The sequence below is a fragment of the Cavia porcellus genome, unplaced genomic scaffold (assembly GCF_034190915.1).
Source record: "Cavia porcellus strain 051 isolate PalLab524CR breed Dunkin Hartley unplaced genomic scaffold, mCavPor4.1 scaffold_2, whole genome shotgun sequence".
Classification (NCBI taxonomy): domain Eukaryota; kingdom Metazoa; phylum Chordata; class Mammalia; order Rodentia; family Caviidae; genus Cavia; species Cavia porcellus.
The window spans coordinates 109,467,019-109,487,920 of NW_026947485.1; the positions used below are offsets into that span (position 1 = coordinate 109,467,019).

A 20,902-nucleotide genomic window follows, 5' to 3' on the forward strand; every position below is an offset into this window, starting at 1 on the left:
GTCACCACCCCTCAACTCCAAGCTCCTCCACACCTCTAGAAGCCATAAAGATTCCTTACAAATGGCGACAGCAGGGGCTGGCTTAGGGAGTAAAGGGGGAGATTCCCAGGTGGCTCCCTCTGACACTGCTCATGACTCCCGGGTGCAGTTCATGATTCTGCCACCCAGTGGCACTCACACTTCTATAAGCCCTGCGATCGGGCACACACATCACAGGCTTTTGGCCAAAAGCAGGAAGCCCGGAGAAAGTGCAGAGAGCTGTGTGGGCGCGCCAGAAGGGCTACACCCCTTGGAGGGGGCAAGGTGAAGTCTTGGGGGCAGCCTGGCTGGGGCAGGAGCACAATTCTCTTGCTCCCCAAGTCCTTATGGCTGGCAAGGGAAATACAGGGGCATGGCGGCAACCAAAACCAGGCTGGAAACGACAACCCTGAAAAGGAAGCCGACAGAGCCACCACACCTCACCTGGCCTGAGAGAAAGGTCTTTCCACTGTCCTTTGCTGGGCTGCCCCTGTGGGGCCCACACACCTGTGATGCCTCAGGCATGGAGGCACTGGCCCTGTCTCAGAGCCCAGATACAGCTCTTCAAATCCTTCCCCGAGAGGCTGCTAGATCCTAGCCCTCAAGTGGTTGCAGGGTATCTGAAGATGAATATCTGCATCTTCTTGTGACTTGGAGTCAAACTGACTCAATTTAAAGCCAAGCTCTGCCACTTCCTAATTGTGACTTTGGGCAATTTAACATTGCTGTGCCTTGATCTCTTCATTTGTAAAATGGGAATAATAATAATCACACCCTAAAAAGCTGCTAGGAGGATGGAACAGTGAATTATGTAGCCTTAGCCTAGTGCCTGGTGCATAGTAAGTGCTAAATCAGTGTTAGCTGTTTATCACCATTATTTTTGCTATCATTTCAAAGTGGGTGGACTGAATGCCTCTCAGCACTCCTCGGATTTTACCAGCTTAGAAATCTTTAGTCCTTTGCACAGCCTCCTCCCTTGAACAGCTTGGCTGGGGTTCAAGTCTGGCCTTAGGAAAAATAACCTTCCTGCTATAAAATGACCTTCTGTGCACACTGGAGCACAGCCCTCTCCCCTGCGCACTCACCACCCAGGTCTGAACAGAGGTAGAGGACCAGGCTGTCCAAAGCTCAGGTAAACGCCTAACTGTCCCACTGTGGCAGTGAGCAGAGGCTTGAGAGCATTCAGAGTCACATTCAGCACCACCCAGAGGGGATCCCATTCCCTATCCCCACAGACCCAGCTGTTGCCAAGCTGGTCAGAGCTGGCCTTGAACAGACTCTTGGTCCACAGACTTGTTATGGTCACACTACACCCGCCCTGGCAGACCCTGACTCCAGCCTCTCCGCAACTTCAGGTCATGTCCTAGCTGGGTTTCATTCCCATGGTGTCACAGTGTGCACTACATAGGGAAATCCTAGTTCTAAACTCACAGAACAAACAGTTCTGTGGCTAGGGGTAAATTATTCGACTTCTCTGAGCCTCATGACACCTTTATGAGAAGATTCAGGACAACTTTAAGTCCCCTCCCACCTGTAGCATATGGCTCACAGTAGGTGCTCAATAAATGTTTCATTTTATAAAATCCAAGACATAATTGTGCTGGTTCCAACATGCACCTACTTTCTAGTCTTTACTACTGATCCAATCCCTTACGAGTCCCAACCTAGGATAAGAGCTCAGGAAATGGGAATAATCTAATTCATTAATCAGATACTTTTAGACTAGCTTTCACTTGAACCTGCTTCCCTGACCCAAGGTTGTAAGTACCCCCTCACCAAAATATTCAGATTAGAGGACCTGAACTGTCTACCTTCCCCACTAAACTATCAACTTTAAGAAGCCAGCAGCCCCCAGCCCCATGTTGGATCTGTGTCTTCCACAAGTGTGCACCTGGCCAGCTGGCTTGGGCTCCCGTGCATCTCCTCAAGTAGAGGGCAGAGAAAGCAGCATGGATCCTAGAGTTGGCCAAGTCCTTTTATTGGAAAAAGAAATTTTTTTAAAAAATCTCGCAAAGGAGATGCACAAGTCAGACACAAGGCCCAGTGACTCAGGGGGTCAAGTGGGCATAGGTGACAGCTGGGAGTCAGGGGCCCAAATTGGAGTCCATGGGGCTGCAGCTCTCTGGGGGATCCTTGCACCAGAACTCTCTGGAGTGCATGTTCCCTGAGACCTCAGGGTTGGGGCCACTCTTCTCCAGCTCTCTGGGTGGAATCCTGCTCTCACTTGGGAAAACCAGGCTCCTCTTTGGTTCCAGAAAGCTCCCTGAAGGGACTGGTTCTTCATAGCCACTTCTAGCACCTCCTGCCAGCTGAGGTAGACAGCTCCTTTCCGCCCATCTTCAGGGAACTGGGCCCAGGCTGCTGCCTTCCCACTGACTCCTCTGCCCTCAGGAGCCAGAGTACTCCTGACTGGCCACCACCTTCCTTGCAAAGAGAGTCTGCCTTCCCTCTTGCAGGTTGCTGGCTCTTTTGAATGTCTGAGGAATCCTCACTTCACAGCCTGAGAGCACTGGGACCTGGACAGGCTGAATATGCAGTGTTTATAGCCACTGTCCCATTGTGGGGCTGGGAGAGGGGCACCAAAAGCCACCAAAAGGTTGGCTCTACTCTCCTAGTACCCCGTCCTGTCTTCTGCTAAAATGTGCACAGGGGAATCAGAAGGTGGGAGAGAAACCAGAAGGAAGAGCCAAGTTGGCAGCCCAGGCAAAGAACCGGGGATTTTAGGACATTAACTCACAGGGTCAGGCTGGACCCACACAGACACGAAGCTGTAGGCCATCATGGAATGAGACAAAGCAGGACTCAGAGAGAAGCCATCAGCACGGCACCCAAGGAAACACACAAGTCATTCTCACACAGACACATGCACTCACGTGCTCAGATATTCATACTTACGCATTCATGTATACTTGCACTTATGCAAGCACTTATGTAGTGCTCTTACACACATCTTCATGAAAACATTCACACTCATGCTCATATATATGTGCACTCAGATAAACATGCATTCAGGCACATTTGGGGACATACACTATACTCATGTATGCGTATAATCATGAATGCACACACACGTATCCCATTTACACATTTGTGCAGCATGCACACAAGTACACGCACACATGCATCATCATACACTCAGAAGCACACATACACACACAGAAGTTCTGATATCCAAAAATTGGCTCTGATACAGAAAGTTCAAACTCCCCACAGCTCTCTCTTGCAAAGACTTGCTCCACACCCACACAACCTCCAATTGTGTTTCTTACAACCAGTGCCCAGTGGCCTACAAGGTCTCAGAGTTGGCTGCTTCTTGGCAAGGCTGAGGTGGCCTCCAGCTCCAGTTGGAAGACAGGAAAAACACAGATCTAGGAGGGGTCAGGAGCAGCTGAACTGCTCCCCACTATAGCATTCATCTCCCCAGACCTCTGATTCCACAGAGGCAGGATCATGGACAGGCAGGGTCTCACGGTGACCAGAAGGAAGTAACACTGGGAGACAGTCAGAGACAGTAAGGAAGTCCTGGGAGACATGGGCTTTGGGGTGAGGAATCATGCAGGGTGGGAAATCTCTGGGCCCTCTTCAGGGTGTTGGGGAAGGAAAGCAGAAGAAAGAAGCTGTCCTAACTGTGTGCTCCCCACCCAGCCTGCCCTAGGTAGGTCTGGCTCAAGTGACACTAACCAGCCCCACAGGGAAAGGCAGGCCCCAGTCTGAAGTAGGGCTCCTGCCAGGGTGGATGGTAAAGGGTGTGGGGATGTTACCCTGCTTCCCACCTCGGGGCAGCAGGGCAGGACCCAGAGAATGACTCAGAAGCGGGTGCTTTGGTAGCGCAGCCGCCGCAGGTCTGCAAGGCCCTCATTGCGGCCATACACCTCCCTGCAGGGACTCTCGGCCAGTCACCGGGCCCCTGCCCCACCACCCCCAGCACTGCTGCTGCCGCTGCCACTGCTGCTGCCACTGCTGGAACTTCCACTGCTGCACCGGTCTTCATAGATGGAGATCTCAATCTGGGTTACTGATTAAGGAAAGCTGCAGTGAGGGGTGACGCAGGGAGCCAGACGTGGGCTCCTGGCTGGTGGAACTGGAGAGTCCTGAATCTCCCAAGCCCATCTCAGTTCACTCATGTACCCAGCAGTTACCCAGACTTACAGGGCTCAAATCTGACCTGGACACACAGCCAGGATCACAGCAGACCACATCCTGCTCTCAGGGAACGTTATCCTGTCCGAGGCCCTGGAGGTGGTGTGGCACACATCAGGAAGCTTGAGGACTTCAGTGTGCTGAATTCAAATCCTAGCCTGCCACCCACAAGCTAGGTTAGTCATGGGAGGTCACGTGACTTTTAACTCTCAATATGACTTCTGTGCCGTGGGTAAATAGAATCTTGGGATGGCTGTGACAATGACATGAAATAAAGTAACACACCAACCACGATTCTCTTAGTATTTTTCTTCACTTCAGTTTTGTAGTAAACATATCTCAACTCCCCTCGAGGAACACAGTCATTATGTACTGCCGACTGTACTAATAAAAGAATACAAATCGAAATAAAGGGATGAGTTTATCTTTACCCATTCTACTCTCATTGCTGCTCCTGGGGTGAGTGTGGTGTGTGCATACCTGAACCCCACTTCTCAGGTGGAATCAGCAGAACCTACCCACCCTCTTCCCAGCCTCCTATCAGGACTGCAAGCCTGGAGAACCTCCTGATCTTTGACTTCATTTCTCTCACCTGTGAGCAGGGGACAATGCGATCCACCGCAGGAGATGCCAGGAGGATCAAAGGTGACCAGAGGATTTATATATGTTGGAGTGTTGGAGCTTAGAGTGAGCTGGGCTCAAATCCTGCCTCTGACCCTGACCTACTGTAGGACTGTGAGCCGGGTGTTAACTTCAGTGTCCTTGGGTGCAAAGGAGCGTAAGCTCTGCCCATCTCTTAGGGTTGTGATGAGAGATGCACGAGCTCACATTTTCAAAGCCCTGGAAATGACATCTGCTTACAGGCTGCCCAATGGTGCAAACCTGCCCCTCACAATTAGCCCAGTCACTACTGTAGAGGGAAAACGATGATCAGCCAAGTCATAACCTAGGAAAACACCACGCAGAGGTCTTTAGGATGGTCCCCAATTCCTGGCAGCCTCATCAGGGTGCAAAGGACCTGTCTGCTCTGCCTCTTCACACAGAACAGTCAAGAAGGATACAACCCTCATCCCGCGCTCCACAGGGTCTGTGAGCAGGAGGCCCCGAGGCGCAAAGATCTTCTCGTTCTGCTCCTGGATGTAGCGGGAGATCTTCTTCAGGACCTGTGAAAACAGGCCCATGGGGTGAGCATGTAGCAGGAAGCCTGGGGAGGGGACACAGGAGTCAGGGTGGTGCCACCTTCTCGTAGTGGGTCTCCATGCAGAGGAAGATGAAGTAGGCGGTAGCACAAGCCAGGCAGCCTTCAAGATAGGAGCTGCCCCCGATCTTCTCAGCCTCGGCATAAAAGCCATTGAGGGTCTTCACAGTCTCTTCGAAGAGCTGCCGCTCAATCTGCAAGGGAGAGGGACAGGGCAAGCCAAGGTTAGCCTCCCCAAAACATAGACAGGTCGAAGGGGTCTGCATCCCATGCGTGCACGGTTGCCTGAGAAGCTGTCCTGCCTGCAACCATGATCATAACAGCCGCTACTGATAAGCATGTCCTGTGTGCCAGGCATTCTTTTATGCAGTCTCACTGAACCCTCATGACAGTTCTATCAGAAAGGATTACTGCCACCCCACTTTACATGTGAGGCTGGCTCTGTTTTGCTGAGACCACATGGACCCTCTGCTCTGTGGTCCTGGCCACCATCATCTCCTGCCTTGTCACTTGCCTCGCCTGTCCTCACTCCCTTGCCTTGTCACTTGCCTCGCCTGTCCTCACTCACTTGCCTCGCCTGACCTAATTTCCCCTTAAAGCCAGGTCGTGTCAAGATCTGATGAAGAGCTCCCAGTCTTCTCTACAAGTAAAACCCAGGGAGGCTTTACCATGCCCAACAGGCCCCCGTGGCTGACCCTTCAGCCCCTCTGAGCCTGTCTCCTGCTCTCCTCTCCATTCATCCCCATCTCAGGTCCTCTGTGCCCATGTGCTCACCTGCAGTACTCTTCCCCACACAACCTCAGACACATCCTTTATTGCCCTCGGGTCTTGCTTTATCCAAGAGGTCTCCCCTGCCTGAGCACATCGCCCAGCCTGCCCCAGTCCCTTGACACACCCCCTTCTAATATTTGTTATCACCTGAGCTACTACCTGTTTATTTACTTGGCTTTTTATTTTGTTTTCTATGCTATCTAACAGAAAATTAAAGTCCATAAGTTCACTCCTCTGTCCCCAGTGCCTTATTATATATTAAGTGATCTTGTGAATGGTTATACAACTCTGACTCCAGAATCTGTGCTTTTTACCATAACCAGACACCTGCAAGGTCATACTCCAAACTCACACCTGATAAACTGCCACCTCATTTTTCAGATTCTTCGGAATACCTCCTGTCCCTTCACACTCACAGGGGTAGAACTTCCCTTTGCACAATTTAGGTACCTCTGTGCCCATCTAGGATGAAATTTCTCCCAAGAATAGTGAGAACTGTTGGGTCTCAGCCTCTGCCTCCATCTCTGACACATACACTCAACATGGAAGGAAAAATTCTGCTTATCTGTTCATGACCCAAGCCCTGCCACTTGATTAAGAGTCATCTTTCTTGAAGGCACAGACATGGTGTAAGGCTCTCTAAGAGCCACTGGTGGTCAGACCAGCAGAAATGGGCCCTGTTCCAACTTTCCCAGCCCATCTGGATCTGCCTGAGCTGCCGAGGGGAAGGATAATAACTGCCCTCTGTCCTCCTCCAATCCTCGGTCAGCTATAAGACAGCCTGGGACAGAGACTGCATTCAAATCTAGAATCTGGAGCAAAGCTCAACAGCTAATGACTCTCAAAGGGCCCATGAGGCCAGCACTTGAGTGCCTGAGTCTAGAGGACAGGCCATGGACAGAGCCCTTGGCTGACTAGCTTTAATGTCACTCAGTAGGAGCAGAGGATCCCTGGGCTCCCCCATCATGTAAGTCAGAAGGAAGGAGAGAAAAGTGGCCACCAGGTCTTCTTCTGGGCTTCTAAGTTTTTCCTGCCATGACTGTGACAACAAAGATCTAGTTTTTCTATGCAGCACTCGCTAAGGGTGTAATGGCGCCAGGAAGGATATCAGCATCCTGTAGAAAAGCAGAGAGGTGAGATTCTGGGTCCTTCTGGTGCTTTCTGACTTTTGAAAATCACTTTCTCTTTCTGGCTATCAATTTCTTGAGAGGATAGATTCACGCAATGCTTCTCAAGCTTTAATGTATAACTTAGGGATCTGGTTAAAATGCAGATTCAGACGCAGGAGTTCTAAGGTGGACCTTGAGACCTTCCATTGCTACAAAACTCCCAAGGGATGCTGGGCCTGTCAGCATGGACCACAGTTTTAGAAATGAGGGCTAAGTCCTGCTCAGCTCTGGCTGTATACTAAAGTCATCTGAGCAGTTTTTAAGGCTACAATGGCCAAGTCTCCCCTTCAAGAGATTATGATTCTTATTCAGTCTGGGAAAGAAAGGTAGCAGGGCATTGAAGGCCACTGCTACCTTACCCTATCCCACAGGACACCCGCAAGGCACATTTTTCCCAAAGATCCCAGGGCCCTAATGAGTGAGAAGCAGCTTAGTACTAGAACAACAACTGCTGGATTGTGAGCTACAAATCAGTTCCCTCTCACCTGGAAATCCTTCATTAAAAATTTAAATTTAAAAATTATTATTAAAATAAACTGTCAGTTTATTATTTGAAAATTAAGATTTAGAACAATGCTGATGCCTGGGCCCCACTCCTAGCAATACTGATTAGTTGTTTTGGGGTGTAGCCTGGGCGCTCCCTAGGAAATTCTAATGTGCAGCCCAAGAGCTGCTGCAGATCAATGGAGATTCCTGAACCACAGCCCAAACTGAGTCAGCGTCTCTTCATGATACGTAATCTGACCCACTAGGACTTGGGGATTTACATTTGTTTAACAAGTTCTCTGGTTGATTTTCATGCAACTGAAATTCAAGAGCTGGTGGGCAGGAAACTCTCTAAGGTTTCTGCAGAGAACTGTCTATGAAGAGACAACAAAATAATGCTAAGGACTTTGTATTCTCCTGTTTGAAATAGTGGAACAAGTTATGGTCTATGACACTATGTGTCACATGATCCTGGAAAAATATGCATTCCAATAAGAACCTGAGTTTCATCAAAGCCGTGGGTTACAAGTTCATAAGAAGGCATTCTCACCCGGCTGTCCAGCTCTGGGGGGAATTTGGTCTGGAACTGGCAGATAGTCCCATCGCTGTAGTCTCTCTGGATAAAGACCTTGGTGGCCAGCGAGGCACTTCGCCGGAGCTCCTGCAGATTGTGGACCTGAGAAGATGTACAGGAAGTGAATGCTAAGAGTGATCATCCGACTCAGTTTACCCAATGCTGACAAGCTTCCTAGAATGTGGGCAAACAAATACGCCAGCCATGTGCCAGTGCTCAGGAGGCCCATAGGAAAGCAGGACTATGGGATTTACCCAGAAAGCTACTTGCTATTGTTCAGGAAGATCGAAGAAAGCCTAAAACAGGCCCAAAAGTGAGCCAAGTGAGAGGTCTGGAACCAACCACAGCACCAGAAACAAATTTTCAAAGAGGAACAAGACACCTGGTGGCCAGCCCCATGTTTGGGGAAGACAGAGCTACAGCTTGTGAGAGGACCAAATGATAGGGTTGGAATCAAGGAACTTGTGGGACAAAAAAGACCCTCTGTGCCCCTGCATTCAGAGGGAGTCCCAAGTTCAGGCCAACACTGTGGGTAAAATGGGGCTCAGGCCAGAGGTTGAAGCACTAGCTTTCCCTGCTAGAAAGGAGTAGGTTTATTTCTGTCCAATGTCTACACGTCTGACATTGACACAAGCTCTAGCATTTGAGAGGAGTGGGTCTAGCATTTGAGGGGAGTAACCCAGTTCTGTAGAACAAGACTTCTTCTTCTGCCTTCCAGTCCCCCACGTTGGAAACAAGCAGCCAGCAGGTGAAAAATGGCCAACACTAGGACTATGTGGAGACCAAGCCCTGCAGGCAGAGTGAGCAAACATCCAGCTCATACCAGGTAATCAAGCCGAGTCTGTTCAGTCACTTAGTTCTCATTTATTGAGTCCCTTCTAGTGCCAGGCTCTGGGAGTGCTGAGCAAAAGACAGTCTGAGAGCTCCAGGGAGGAACACAAGTAAATATATAATGAATTAGACTGTGATGAATGGCACAAAGCAGTAAAATGAGCTCAGAAAGGCTCACTCCAAAAAAGGCTTTCTACAGCCTGCACTGAGTCAGAAAGCAAGGCTGGTGTTACCAGAGGAGGGGACAGGCATGGAGTCAGAAGAGGGAGGAGAAGGCAACCAGGCCAACAGAGCAACACCTGCAGGGTGATGAGGAAAGCAGAGCTGATCTCCTCCAGGGGCTACAGGCAGAAGTCAGGAGGACCAGACTTCCTTTCCGAATGGATAACAACAGGGGGAGAGTAGCAGAGAGGGAGGCCAGGTTAGACCACAAGGCTGGACAGGTTTCTATTGATGGAGGACTTAAAATAGGAGCTGCTTAACAGCCGGGAAAAAGAATAAAGGGAAAAAGATTGTCAATAAGGTAAAAAAGAGCACATAATTGGGGCCTCAAGTTCCTGAAAAGCTGGGAGTCAGAGAACACTATAGAAGACTTTTCCAAATCCAGTTGAACTCTGTGAAAGAGAGATGATCCCAAATACTGACACTGAATTAAATAATAAATACTCTTCTAGTCTTAATAGTCCTTGATTTCTCTAAGTAAGGTCTTTGTTGATAAAATTCCCTTGATGTTTCCTTGATCCTTTAATTTTGAAAATACAAATGCTTTGGTAATGTAAATAAGTTAAGCACTAGGGTATCTGCTCCCTCTGGCTATGGTCTCAATATAATATATTGTTTCAAAGAAAAGGGAAGTGCTACAGTCCTCCTCTGCCTTCTAAAACCAACTAACAGGAGTCAATCACCGACGTCCCTAGCCCTAGAAGACTTGCTCTGGCAGTTTTGTGGGAAGTGGGCAAGCCCAGGGTACAGGCCATCTGGAGGGAGGGATGGTTCCCTGGATAGTAAGCAGTTCAGAGAAATCTAAATTATGCCTAAACAGAGAAAAGTGATGGTAAGAATGGAAAGAAAGGGGGAAATAGTACTTCTACCACTGACATGAATTCAGCTTCCTTCTGAGTCCCCTCCTTTGTCCAAACCTGAATGCCACCTGCATCCACACCTGTATGCATACGTCACATGTGCGTGTGCTACCATGAGAGTCTGTCTCTATCAACTGTTGACTGGTCATTTCTTTTTAAACATACAGCTAAATTAATTCCCAAGCTCTCACATAGTTAAGAGTGGCCAAATGACTGAGTAGAAGGGACCAATGTCAGGGTAGGTTAACTCACAGAGACCTAACACTCCTCTTGCTCTTCTCTCTTCCACAGAAAGCAGTGGAGCCATGTGTTAAAGATGATTGGAAAAATCTGGGTCCTGCAGGACATCTGTCTCATCCAACATTTCACTGAACAGGAAATAATCTCTTGGTTTTGAAACATATGTTCTCAACTGGCTAGAATAGGAGAGTTCAACACCCATTTCCATCCAACAATATCCTGAGCCTTGGGGTACTATCCAGGATCTGGGTGACTAGAGTTTGGAAAGCATATGTGAAGCCCAAAGGAGTTTCTAGAAGATGAGATCAGACACATTGTATATGATCGGGCCTCAGTGTCCAAGATCCACATAGGACACATGTACAGTGGGTGAAGAATAGAATTTAAGACAAGGCAGACTCTCCTGGCTCTCTCCATCCATGGTGGTTCATTGAAACACCAAAAGGCCCCGACTAGAAGGATAGCCTGTCGGGGTCGCTCCCGGCCGGCAGGAAAGACACACGACAAAGTCTGGCGGTGTGCAACCTTGCCTTTATTTGTCTCCGCGTGGGCCCCGCGAGGCCTCCTCTCTGCCACCAGCCCTTTCTCGCCGGTGGACTCTCTCTATCTCTCTCTGTGCTTCCTCTCTGTGCTTCTCCCTCGTGGCGGGAGAGGCATTTACTTTTATAGGGTAACAGTGGCCAATCAGTTCAAAGCGCGCGATGCGGGCTGATTGGCTAACATCAGTTGTTGCTAGGCAGACTATTCTATTGCGCGGGCTGCTTACGTCGCCAGGGCAATCAGGGGGCAGGAAGCAGGCGCCAACTTGGCTCACTCGATGGGAGGGGCAATCTAGCTCAGGTTCCGCTCCCACCCACAGGCCCTACGTCCGCCAAGTAAGGCGACCGGTGTCGGCCGCGGCTCCCAACAATGGCCCTCTAATGAGGTGGTCTGGAGGGAAGAGCAGTGGCCCTGACCCTGGGGCGAATAACCCTGGGAAAATCTGCTCTTCTCTGGGTCTCTATTTTCACAACTGGAAACTGAGATGCTGGAACGTTGCTATGGGCTGGGTCTGGATGTTCTCCAAGGCCTCATGTGGTCATAGGTAGAGCCTTTTCAGAGGCGGCTGAATCTAGAATGTGTGACACTGAGACTAAGGGTGGGTGATTATTAAATCAGGCCACTGATTTGTTTGGCATCACCCTAATCCCAGTAGCCTGGATACAATATAAGGGACAGAAAGAGGCTTGTCTTCTCCCTTGCTTGCTTGCTTTTGCTGTCTTCTGCTAGCCATGAACTAGTTTCCCTCTGCGATGCCAAGCCACCCTGCCTTGGAGCCAATCAGTTATGGACTGAAACCTCTACAAACTGTGAGCTAAATAAACCTTTTAACTTGTGACCGTTGGATATTTGGAGTCAGCAATGAGAAAAGTAACTAAGACAAATTATATAATCACTGAAGCCCCTCCCTCACTCTTCCTCTGATATTCTGGCCTTATCAAGGACTGTGAAAACAGATGTTTTCACGGGCTGAGGAGCGAGTGGACCAGTTGGGTCTATGGCTAGTTAGAGAAGATGAGCCCCAACTCAAGGAGGAGGTCGATCAATGTCTTGTGAGAGTATGTACCCACATTCTGAGTTTTCAAGGAAAGTGATAAATCCAAACTTTTTATCATCGAATATCCTGATTTGTAATATATCTGATAAACATATTTTAAATTTACAAGCCCTAAGCAGGCCAAATAAAACTCCCCTGTGGACCAGACTCAATCTTAGAGCTACCTGCCAATGTAGAAACAAAGAACCCCACATCAGGGGATCTTGAATAAGAGGTAGAGCTGGGGCTCTAGCCTCTTCCCTGCTACTCAGCCTTCAGGAAGTAGGAAAAGGTTTTCAGCAGAGATAAATGGTGCACACCTCTGTCTGAGGCTACAGCCTCTGTGTCTCCCCTGGACAGATCCTGACCCAGAGACTTTTTATCCCTTTCCTCAGCCCTGCCCCTATCCCCATCACTATTCCTCAGCCTGCTGGCAGCTACAAAAAGACAAGACCAAGAGATATTTCATAAGGAAGAAAACCAGTGGTGAAATCTGGGGGCTCCACTCTTCAAACTGCAGTGTGACAAGGAAGAGAAGGCTGCCTGGAGAGCGGGCACTGCAGGCCACAGAGCCAGGTCCTGTACACCTGATGGCTGGACAGACTAGGTCGGGGAGGAGTAAGACTAGAGCAAATGAGCTCTCAGTCCTGGTCTGGCCAAAAGACACTGGAGGCCCCACCTGGCCCACATCATCCTCCTTAAAAACCATCTCATGTCATGGGATGCAGGTGAGGCTCACCTCAAGAATCAGGGGATTCAGCTGATGTGCTGGCACTGTGCTCCCTGGCTAGGGTGTGGTGGTGGTGAAGATCATGAGTCACAGGCAGCCAGGTCAAGCCTAAAGGATTGAAAATCGAGCACCAGGCCATTCTTTTTCTCAGCCTACACCTGGCCCCCATGCGTTCTCTACTGCTTGTTAATTTCATGCCCCAAAGACAAAACTTCCTAACACTCTGCTTGGAAAATGCTACTTGGGTGCATTTAAAAATCTCTAAGGAGCCAGACCCTGTCACTTGGAGAAGCCCCTCCCAAGCAGGCATTTCCCTGTTGTCCTTGTCCATCTGCACTGTCTCCCAGGGCAGTCCTATTCCTAGTGACACACATTCACAGAGGCCTGCTGCTCAAGAAATAGGCTCATTTCAGCTCTTCAAATGAGGTCAGTGTGCCGCTCAGGAGGCTCCACCCTCCTCTGTGAGGCATGCACCTCTCCCCCAATGCTAACTTCTGAACAGAAATTGGGGAGCAGAAAAGATCCAGTTTCCATCCAGAAACTTCTGTCCCTCTTGCCTGTCCCACCGCCTTTTTCCTCCCTTTCCACCTCTGCGTCTCCCCTCTCTTTCTTTCACTACATCTGTTGCTGGAGCTGAGGACTTTAGAGTGCTCAGGAATGACCATGAGAAGCTCGAGTGAGGTTTTCTTTTTCCAACAGGTTTTTCCTGATAATCTCAACTCATTCCTACTGGTAAAAACAGCTTAGGAGAATGAGTCACTCCAGCCCAGATACTTCACGCATCCTGTGCCTTGGCAAAGGCTTGGGTCTGTCCATCAACACAGCCATCAGGATCCAACTGAGGCCAAACTGTCATGTAGGAGATGTTTTCCTCGGCTGCCTGGCCCTCCTGGACATTCCCTGGTCCTTCTGCCTCCAAGCTGACCCAGCCAGGCCAGTTAGAGGGCCTAAGTCATCACACTCCAGTGCTTCTCAATCTCATTTGCATCAATCTGTTCATCAAAGTGTCATGTCAGGACCCCAACACACTCCTTTCTACCTGGCACCATAATGGCTAATTTAATGCACTAACGCTGGATGCTACAATAACTAATAGCCACAGAGGTGTAAGACTAAAGTTCCTGTCCTGGCCCTTCCATTTTTAGCCATATTTTCCTAAGTCTAGGCATTCCCATTGCATCATCTGTAAAATGGGATAATGATGCCTTCTTTGGCTTCTTCACAAAGGCCAGGCAAGCATCTGAGTCTCAGTTGTCTCATCTGTTAATTGCAGATAATGACACCATCTCTTCCCACTTTACAGGATTGCTGTAGGGCTCAAAGATGTGTGTGTGTGTGTGTGTGTGTGTGTGTGTGTGTGTGTGTGTGTGAATATTGCCTTGTACAAAGGAAAGGGCTATATTCATAGAGGTGTGAAGTGCAGAGTCTCTCTCAGCGGGGAGTCAGGCAAGACTACCATCAGCCTCCTGAAAAGCCAGCCTCAGCCTGGCAATGTGAACCTGATGGCTGGAATCTATGGGCTACAGAAAAATTAAGAGGGAGAGATGCTGGGATGGATGGGCCTGCTGGAATCAGTCTGATCACATCACACAGGCAGTGTCTGCCCAAACTGCTGGCCCAGTTATGCCAGTGTGGCTGACATCCCCGTCTGCCCAATACCAGCAGTCTCTGCTGTAGTCTGGCAGCTCTATCTGGACAATGACCAGACCCTTGGCCATTTCTCCCATCATTCTTCCTACTGTTCTCAGAATCTGTGGCATTTTCTAAGTCTTCTGCACCTTTACACTCTAAACACCAGACTCCAATATCTACCCATGGCTTATCCCCTCACTGGGTCCTGGGAGGGTAAGAGTCTTTCCAAGCTAACCTGCTCTTTGTCAAAAAGCTGAACAATGCCAAGCAACAGCACCTTTTCCTGTGGAGGAGACTTCAGTGGAATAACAACAATGGCACTTGGTATTGATGTCACGCTGCTCCCCAGGATGTCCAGAGGCCCTGCACAGAATCATTCAAAGGCCTCTGCTGCCCTCCTGGATGTGTTCCAGCTGGGATGGAAATGAGGAGACACCACAAAGGAAGTCAACACCAGAACTGGGGAGACCCTGTTGTCCTGGGTTCCACTCTGAAAATTCAAAGGAAGAAACTTCCAGCTCTGCTGATGACATGCTGTTTGAGTGTCATCACATCGGTCCTCCCCTTCTCCATCTATCAGTGTTATCACTTATAGAGTGTGAGCAGAGAGAGCTCCCATCTCCTGCACAAAACAAGGGAGACAAAGGGAACCCCCATGGCAGATGGCATGGCCGTGGGGGTATTGCCTAGCTCTTAGCATTGCACCAAAATTCCATCCTTTGGTGAACCTATAGGCGCACCTCGAAGGAGGCAGCACCCCTACCAGACACAAGACAAATGTGGATACCCCGAGATAATCAACTTCATTTCGGGGGCAGGGGGCGGGGGGGGGGTAAAGGGTGATTTCAAAAGTAGGGGTTAGTACAGAAAGCTCATTCCAAACAACCATTTGGGTTCTGGGTATGAGATGTCTTTGTCCCCTCCCTCCTCCAAAGGAAATGCAGATATAGGGCAAGTCTGTCTTCCCTCAGCCGTGCTTTGGGTTCAGAAGTGGAATAACTGCACCGCATAGCAACAGCAGCGCCCGCCTTCCCTTCCGTTCCACTCGCGTGGAGATGGCTCTAACCCTCTCGGGAAGTGGAAACCTTGCAGTCTAGAGAAAGGGGAAACCCCGGCCTGGGTCCCAGGAGCGCCCCGGGCGCTAGCGCCAAGTACACACTTCAGGGCTCCACGGCATGGGGAAGAGGGGCACCCCGGGTAAGGCTAGCCCTCCCCGCCCCGCCACTCCGCCTGCGCCCTCCGGACGGACCGGGGTCACCGCAGCCCCGCCCCGCCCGCCCTAGCGGGGCTGGCCCCCGGCCGCCGCGGGCACTCTGCGCCCTACCTCAGTAGCCATGTTCCAGGCAGGCTGTCCGGCAGGGTCGCGGGTGGGCTGTCCGCGGTGCTGACCCGGGGAGGGGCGCGGAGGAGGCTGCGGCGAGCCGGGCCTGGGGAGCTGTCCGCGGTGCTGCCGTGGGCGCCGCGCCCGGGCGCAGCGGGCAGGGGAGCGGCGGGTGTTGGGGTGCCGGAGAGGCGCGGCGCCGTCCGCCCAGCTGCTGCAGGCTCCCGGCCGGCCGGGGAGGCGAGGCCGCGCCCGAGGCTCCTCCCGGCCCGGTCGCCCGCCGCCGTGGCTCCTCCTGCAGGCGGCGGCCCGGTTTATCTTTGACAGCTGCGGCGGCGGGGGGAGGGGCCGGCGCCTGGGCGGGGCGGGGGGGGGGGACCCCGACTCCGCGTCTGCCTCCCCTGGGAAGGCGCCGGGAGCTCTGCGCTCTGGACCGCGGCCCCGCGGGAGAGGGACGGCTGTGTCCGGAGCAGGCACTCTGAGAAAGGGGGTCCGTTCGGGGAGCCCGCAGGTGTGTCTCTGCCTTCCGCCCCCAGCACCGGCTCTAGCCCTCCCCGCGCCCCACACTTGAGGCTTCCCCTTCCGTGTTTTCTATCCCGATTCGTCTCTGCGCCTTCCCAGCCACCACCTGGCCTTGTGTAGGCGTTTGCGCCTCTCCTCCTTGAACCTCGTTAGCTAGGCGACGAAGCCATACACCGCGGAGAATTAAGAATTGTTTCTTCCTTTAAACACGGGCTGCATTTTATCCCCAGCTCTGCCCATGGTCCCTTCTTACAGGGAGCTCCAAAGTGAAAGCCAGTCTGTGTGCTGCTCCCCTGACCCCGCCTTGGCCGCACTCCTTACTCTCCACTCTCTGCTTTGCAAATCGCAACCAGCAGCACCCAAAACCCACAGGCGGAGAACACCAAGCCCGGGCGGGGGTCACCGCAGCCCCGCCCGCCCCGTCCGCCCTAGCGGAGGGACGTCCACGCTCCCAGGTGCAGTCTGGACCGGTGCTGCCTTCCCATTTTCCACACCGCCCCTCCCAACAGAATGGTTATGTGCTTAGAAGCTAAAAGCAAACCCCCAACAGGTGCCCTCGACACGCCCAGCACCCGCGAGTCTTTTTGAGGGGAGATGGTTGTGTTCTGGTCTGGTTTGCCGCTACTTAAGAATCAGCAGCACAGGGAGAGTCCAGCAGTGGGGGACGCGAGTGTCCCCAGGCTTCTCCAGCTCTCTGATCCCAGGTCTCGCTTTCTGAGCTCATAGTATTCTTTCTATAAAACATCAGTGTTACACTTCACTAGACTATTTCTAGAGTCCTTTTTTTCTTCAGCCTTTTATTGTGAAATCTGCCAAACATACAAAAAGTTGAAAGAAGAGTACAATACACTGTACTATCCAGCTGCTTCAACAATAGCTAAAATTCTACCACTTTCTTTATTGAAAATGAGTAGAAACACAGATATATTGGACTAGATTATTACAAAATAGCAGACACTGAAATGTTTTATCTTTAGTACTTCATCATACCTCTTATAAAAGTAAAAGCACTCTCCTACCCAGCCACAATATCATTATACTTTTTTGTACCAGGAATCATACTCAGGGCCTCACACTTGCCAGGCAGGCACTACACTGCTGAGCTACATCCCTGGACACATCTCTTTTTTTTTTGTACTCGGTATCAAACTCAGGAATTTGCACTTGCCAAGCAGGCATTTGTGCTGCTGAGCTAAACCCCCAGCCCATGGCCACATCATCTTTTAAAATCCAGTATCATGTAGTATTCTAGGGTAGTTTGTTGTCCTGAAAATGCATTAATAGTAATTCCCCGGAACGTTTTGCTTTTAATATCAAACATTTTTTGTGAAGTTACTGTATGCCAGCCCACATGCTACACACTTTACATGCACTATCTTATGTAATTCTCACAATCACTCTTTGAGTAACATGTTATTATCTTTTTATTGTTGTTGTTTTATTGTTCCCACTTTACAATTCAGGAGCTGAGAAGAATAAGGTCATGTGACTTATGAGAAATGGAGGCGGGATTCCAACACAAGCAGGCAAGCTCCAGGAGTGCTGATCCTTCTAACTGTACTCCTTCCCGCTAGCACCTCATAGAACATAAATCAGAAGAGCAGCAACCACATCCCCAACTGCCTATTTTGCAGATGAGCACACTGAGTCTCAGAGAATAGTGCCAGGCCAAAGAGGTTGAAAGTAGATGTTTGTTTCTATATATAGTTCAGCAAACATTTCACAGCATGGAGAAAACTGAGAATATCTGTGAATGCCATGGTCACTGGTAATCAGGAAACATCACCTGATGATCTCCATGTACACCTCACCATTCCTCTCACATTATTTTTATTATACTAATTAATAACTCTGAAAATGACTCTCTTTACCCAATAGCTAGAGGCCCAGATAAGGTCATTTGACAAATCCATTCATTTAATGTATATTTGTCAAATATCTACTGTGTGATAAACTCTTCTGGGAACTTGGGATATAGCAATGACTAAAAATTATATAGCAAAGACTATTAAATTTTCACAGTAACGGGGCATCACAATCTACAACATAGAAGCAAATAAGTAAAAAAAAAATTGAGTTGTGGCAATTGCTAAGAAGAAAGATGAAGTCTGGTAAAGAGATAGCCAAGGAGGTTATTATAGAAGGAATAGTTGGAGAAAGCTTTTTTGATGAGGTGAAATTTGGGGAGAGGCAGAAAGGGGTGGGAACCGGAGACAAAACTTTAAGTCTCACTCAAATGTGAATGGTGTTTCAAACCATGGAGCTAAATAAGGTCATTTTTTTTTTTTTTTTTGTCTTTTTCGTTTTTATCGGTACCGGGGATCGAACTCACAACCGCCTGCTTGCAAGGCAGGTGCTTATGCCGCTGAGCTAAATCCCCAGCCCCTAAATAAGGTCATTTAAGGAGTAGGTATAGCTTGGAAAGTTGCCCAACAACTTATTGGGCACCTCATCAATTACACACTAGAAAACAAAAGAAGACAGTGAAATAGGAGGCCCAAGAGAAACTGGTACCCAGGAGTCCAGCAAAGAAGGACGAGAGAGCAGCTCTGTCTGCTAAGCTGGACACTGCTGACATGCAGGATTCCATGAGGATTGGGAAATGACCATTGTACCTAGCCGCAGGTAACCTTGAAAAGAGCTATTTTAGTGGTGATTCTGATTAAAGAGGCTATGAGAGTTAGATTGGAGAAGAGGAAGTAGAAAATCTGAGCATACAGAGAATTCTTTAGAGGCATGTTGCTGTGGAAGGGAGTACAGAGTAGCATGGAAGTCTAAGGGGAAATGGGAGCAAAGAGGTTCTTTCGGAGATGGGAGACGCTGAGTTTGCCTGTATGCTGACAGGAAGTCTAGTGGGAGAGAAACATTGACGGCTCAGAAAATAATGAACTGCCAACAGGAGCCAGCCCTGGGTCAGCACAGAATGGGCTCTAGGGGCCAGCACAGAAGGGATGGCTTTCGAGAGGAGAATGGCCAGTTTTCCACACAGGCAGTGAAAGAGGCATGGTAAATGGCCATAGATGGGGCTGGCTAGGAGCTCTTGTAGTGCGAATAGAGACCTGAGCTCTGGTCCTTGCTCCACTTCAACTACCAAAAATTACTCAGGACCTTTCTCAATGAGTATTCACCTCTTATGTGTACAAAGATTGCCAAGTTCTAAGCATTGGTGTTGTCACTTTCCTGAGAAGTTCAGAGAGGATTCATCCCACTGACACTATAGGACTACAACTCTGATAAGGCCTTGAGATCCACACCAGGGCAAGAGATTCCTCTTACTATCTAGCTTAAAACAAGGGAAAAAGTGTGAACGGCCTCGACCTTTTTCCCATCATTGCCTCCAGGCTGGTTATAACAACCTGGATGGACCTCCCAGTTTTGAGTCATCAAAATGGAAACCATGGAGAGTGAGGAGAGTCATGCCATGCTGACTCAGGCTGGGATGGGATAGCATAGGATGGGAGGTTCCCACACCCCTGTCATCTAAACTGGAACTCCTCAGCCTTTGAGATTTAATCTGACTACTCATTACTATTCCAATGCCTTAGAACAACCCAATCCTATGTAGCAGCCCAGGCCTTTCATGTTTCATGTTTCATTAATGAGTTCACCCACAAAATGACTTCAAAGATCCACTAATTCATTATTATCATCTTCCAATCTGTGGCTGCACTGGATGGTCTCCCAAAAAAGGACCATAGCCTGAAAAAGAAACCAACTGAAAGATTTGGAAATGCTGTTTATCTGGAAATAGATGAGAGAAAAATGAACTGCAGACTGCAGAGGAGGCAGGGAAAGAGCTCACAAACCTCAGGAATTGGAGAAAAAGTAGGAGGCAGGGAGAAACTCAGTACTTGGGTCTGGAAGGAAAACAATCCTCAAATGCTCGAGGGGAAAACCGTGGTCTGGAGAGTCCTCGTTCCATCACACCACACACCGCGGAGACCAGGAGGAAGCAGGAGCTAAGAAACTGCTTCTGAAGCCAGAGGAGACACATTCAACCTCTGGCTCTGCTATTTATTACATAATCATAAGCAAGTCTCAGTGTCTCAGAGCTGAGGTTCTCTGATCTGTAAAATAGTGGCAATATGCTCCCTCCCCAGGTAGGATCCCCTTAAGCAGAGGAGGCTTTCCCTTGATTTACCTGATTCTTCTAAATTGGGTCTTCCAAGATAAAAACAGGTCAAGATTTACAGAGATGCCTTGCCGGAGATCTCCCCACAGTGACAGTTTTTCCACTCCCAGCAGAATTTCCTAAAGCACAGAAACGGTATCAGCAAACACAATTGATTTTACGTGATGAGCAGTTACTGACCATTTGCTGGATGCCAGACAGAAAGATGACCACAGAATACTCCAAACCTCACAAAGACACCAAAATATAATCAAATGGTGACCAGTGCTATGGTTTAAATATGGTCTATCCCCGCTGAAATTCATTTTGAAATTCAATCACCATTATGAGATACTAAGAAGTGGGACCTGTGAGAGGTAATTAGGGCCTCGAAAGTAATAAATTAATGGATACTGATTGTTTCAGAGTGGGTCTTCTATGAAGTTTAGTCCTGCCTTTCTCACACTTTGGGAATCTCCCCATAGGATGCCCCGATCCACC

General features: G+C 49.4%; 2 protein-coding genes across 3 annotated transcripts in view; one reads left to right on the top strand and one right to left on the bottom strand.

The window, feature by feature from the left end:
• Crtac1 (cartilage acidic protein 1) overlaps positions 1 to 9,175 on the top strand; it is a 155,730-nt gene extending 146,555 nt beyond the window's left edge. The window contains exon 15 of the mRNA XM_063245092.1: positions 9,075 to 9,175. Coding sequence (XP_063101162.1) covers positions 9,075 to 9,160 — 86 coding nt within the window. The 3' untranslated portion in view covers positions 9,161 to 9,175. The remainder of the gene's footprint in view (positions 1 to 9,074) is intronic.
• Golga7b (golgin A7 family member B) overlaps positions 1,976 to 20,902 on the bottom strand; it is a 34,753-nt gene continuing 15,826 nt past the window's right edge. For both annotated transcript variants that reach the window (XM_013143530.3, XM_063245094.1), the window contains exons 2-5: positions 8,333 to 8,458; positions 5,398 to 5,550; positions 5,220 to 5,321; positions 1,976 to 4,025 (exon numbers count right to left, since the gene is read on the bottom strand). In XM_013143530.3, the coding sequence (XP_012998984.1) occupies positions 3,915 to 4,025; positions 5,220 to 5,321; positions 5,398 to 5,550; positions 8,333 to 8,458 (492 nt within the window). In that variant the 3' untranslated portion in view covers positions 1,976 to 3,914. The remainder of the gene's footprint in view (positions 4,026 to 5,219; positions 5,322 to 5,397; positions 5,551 to 8,332; positions 8,459 to 20,902) is intronic.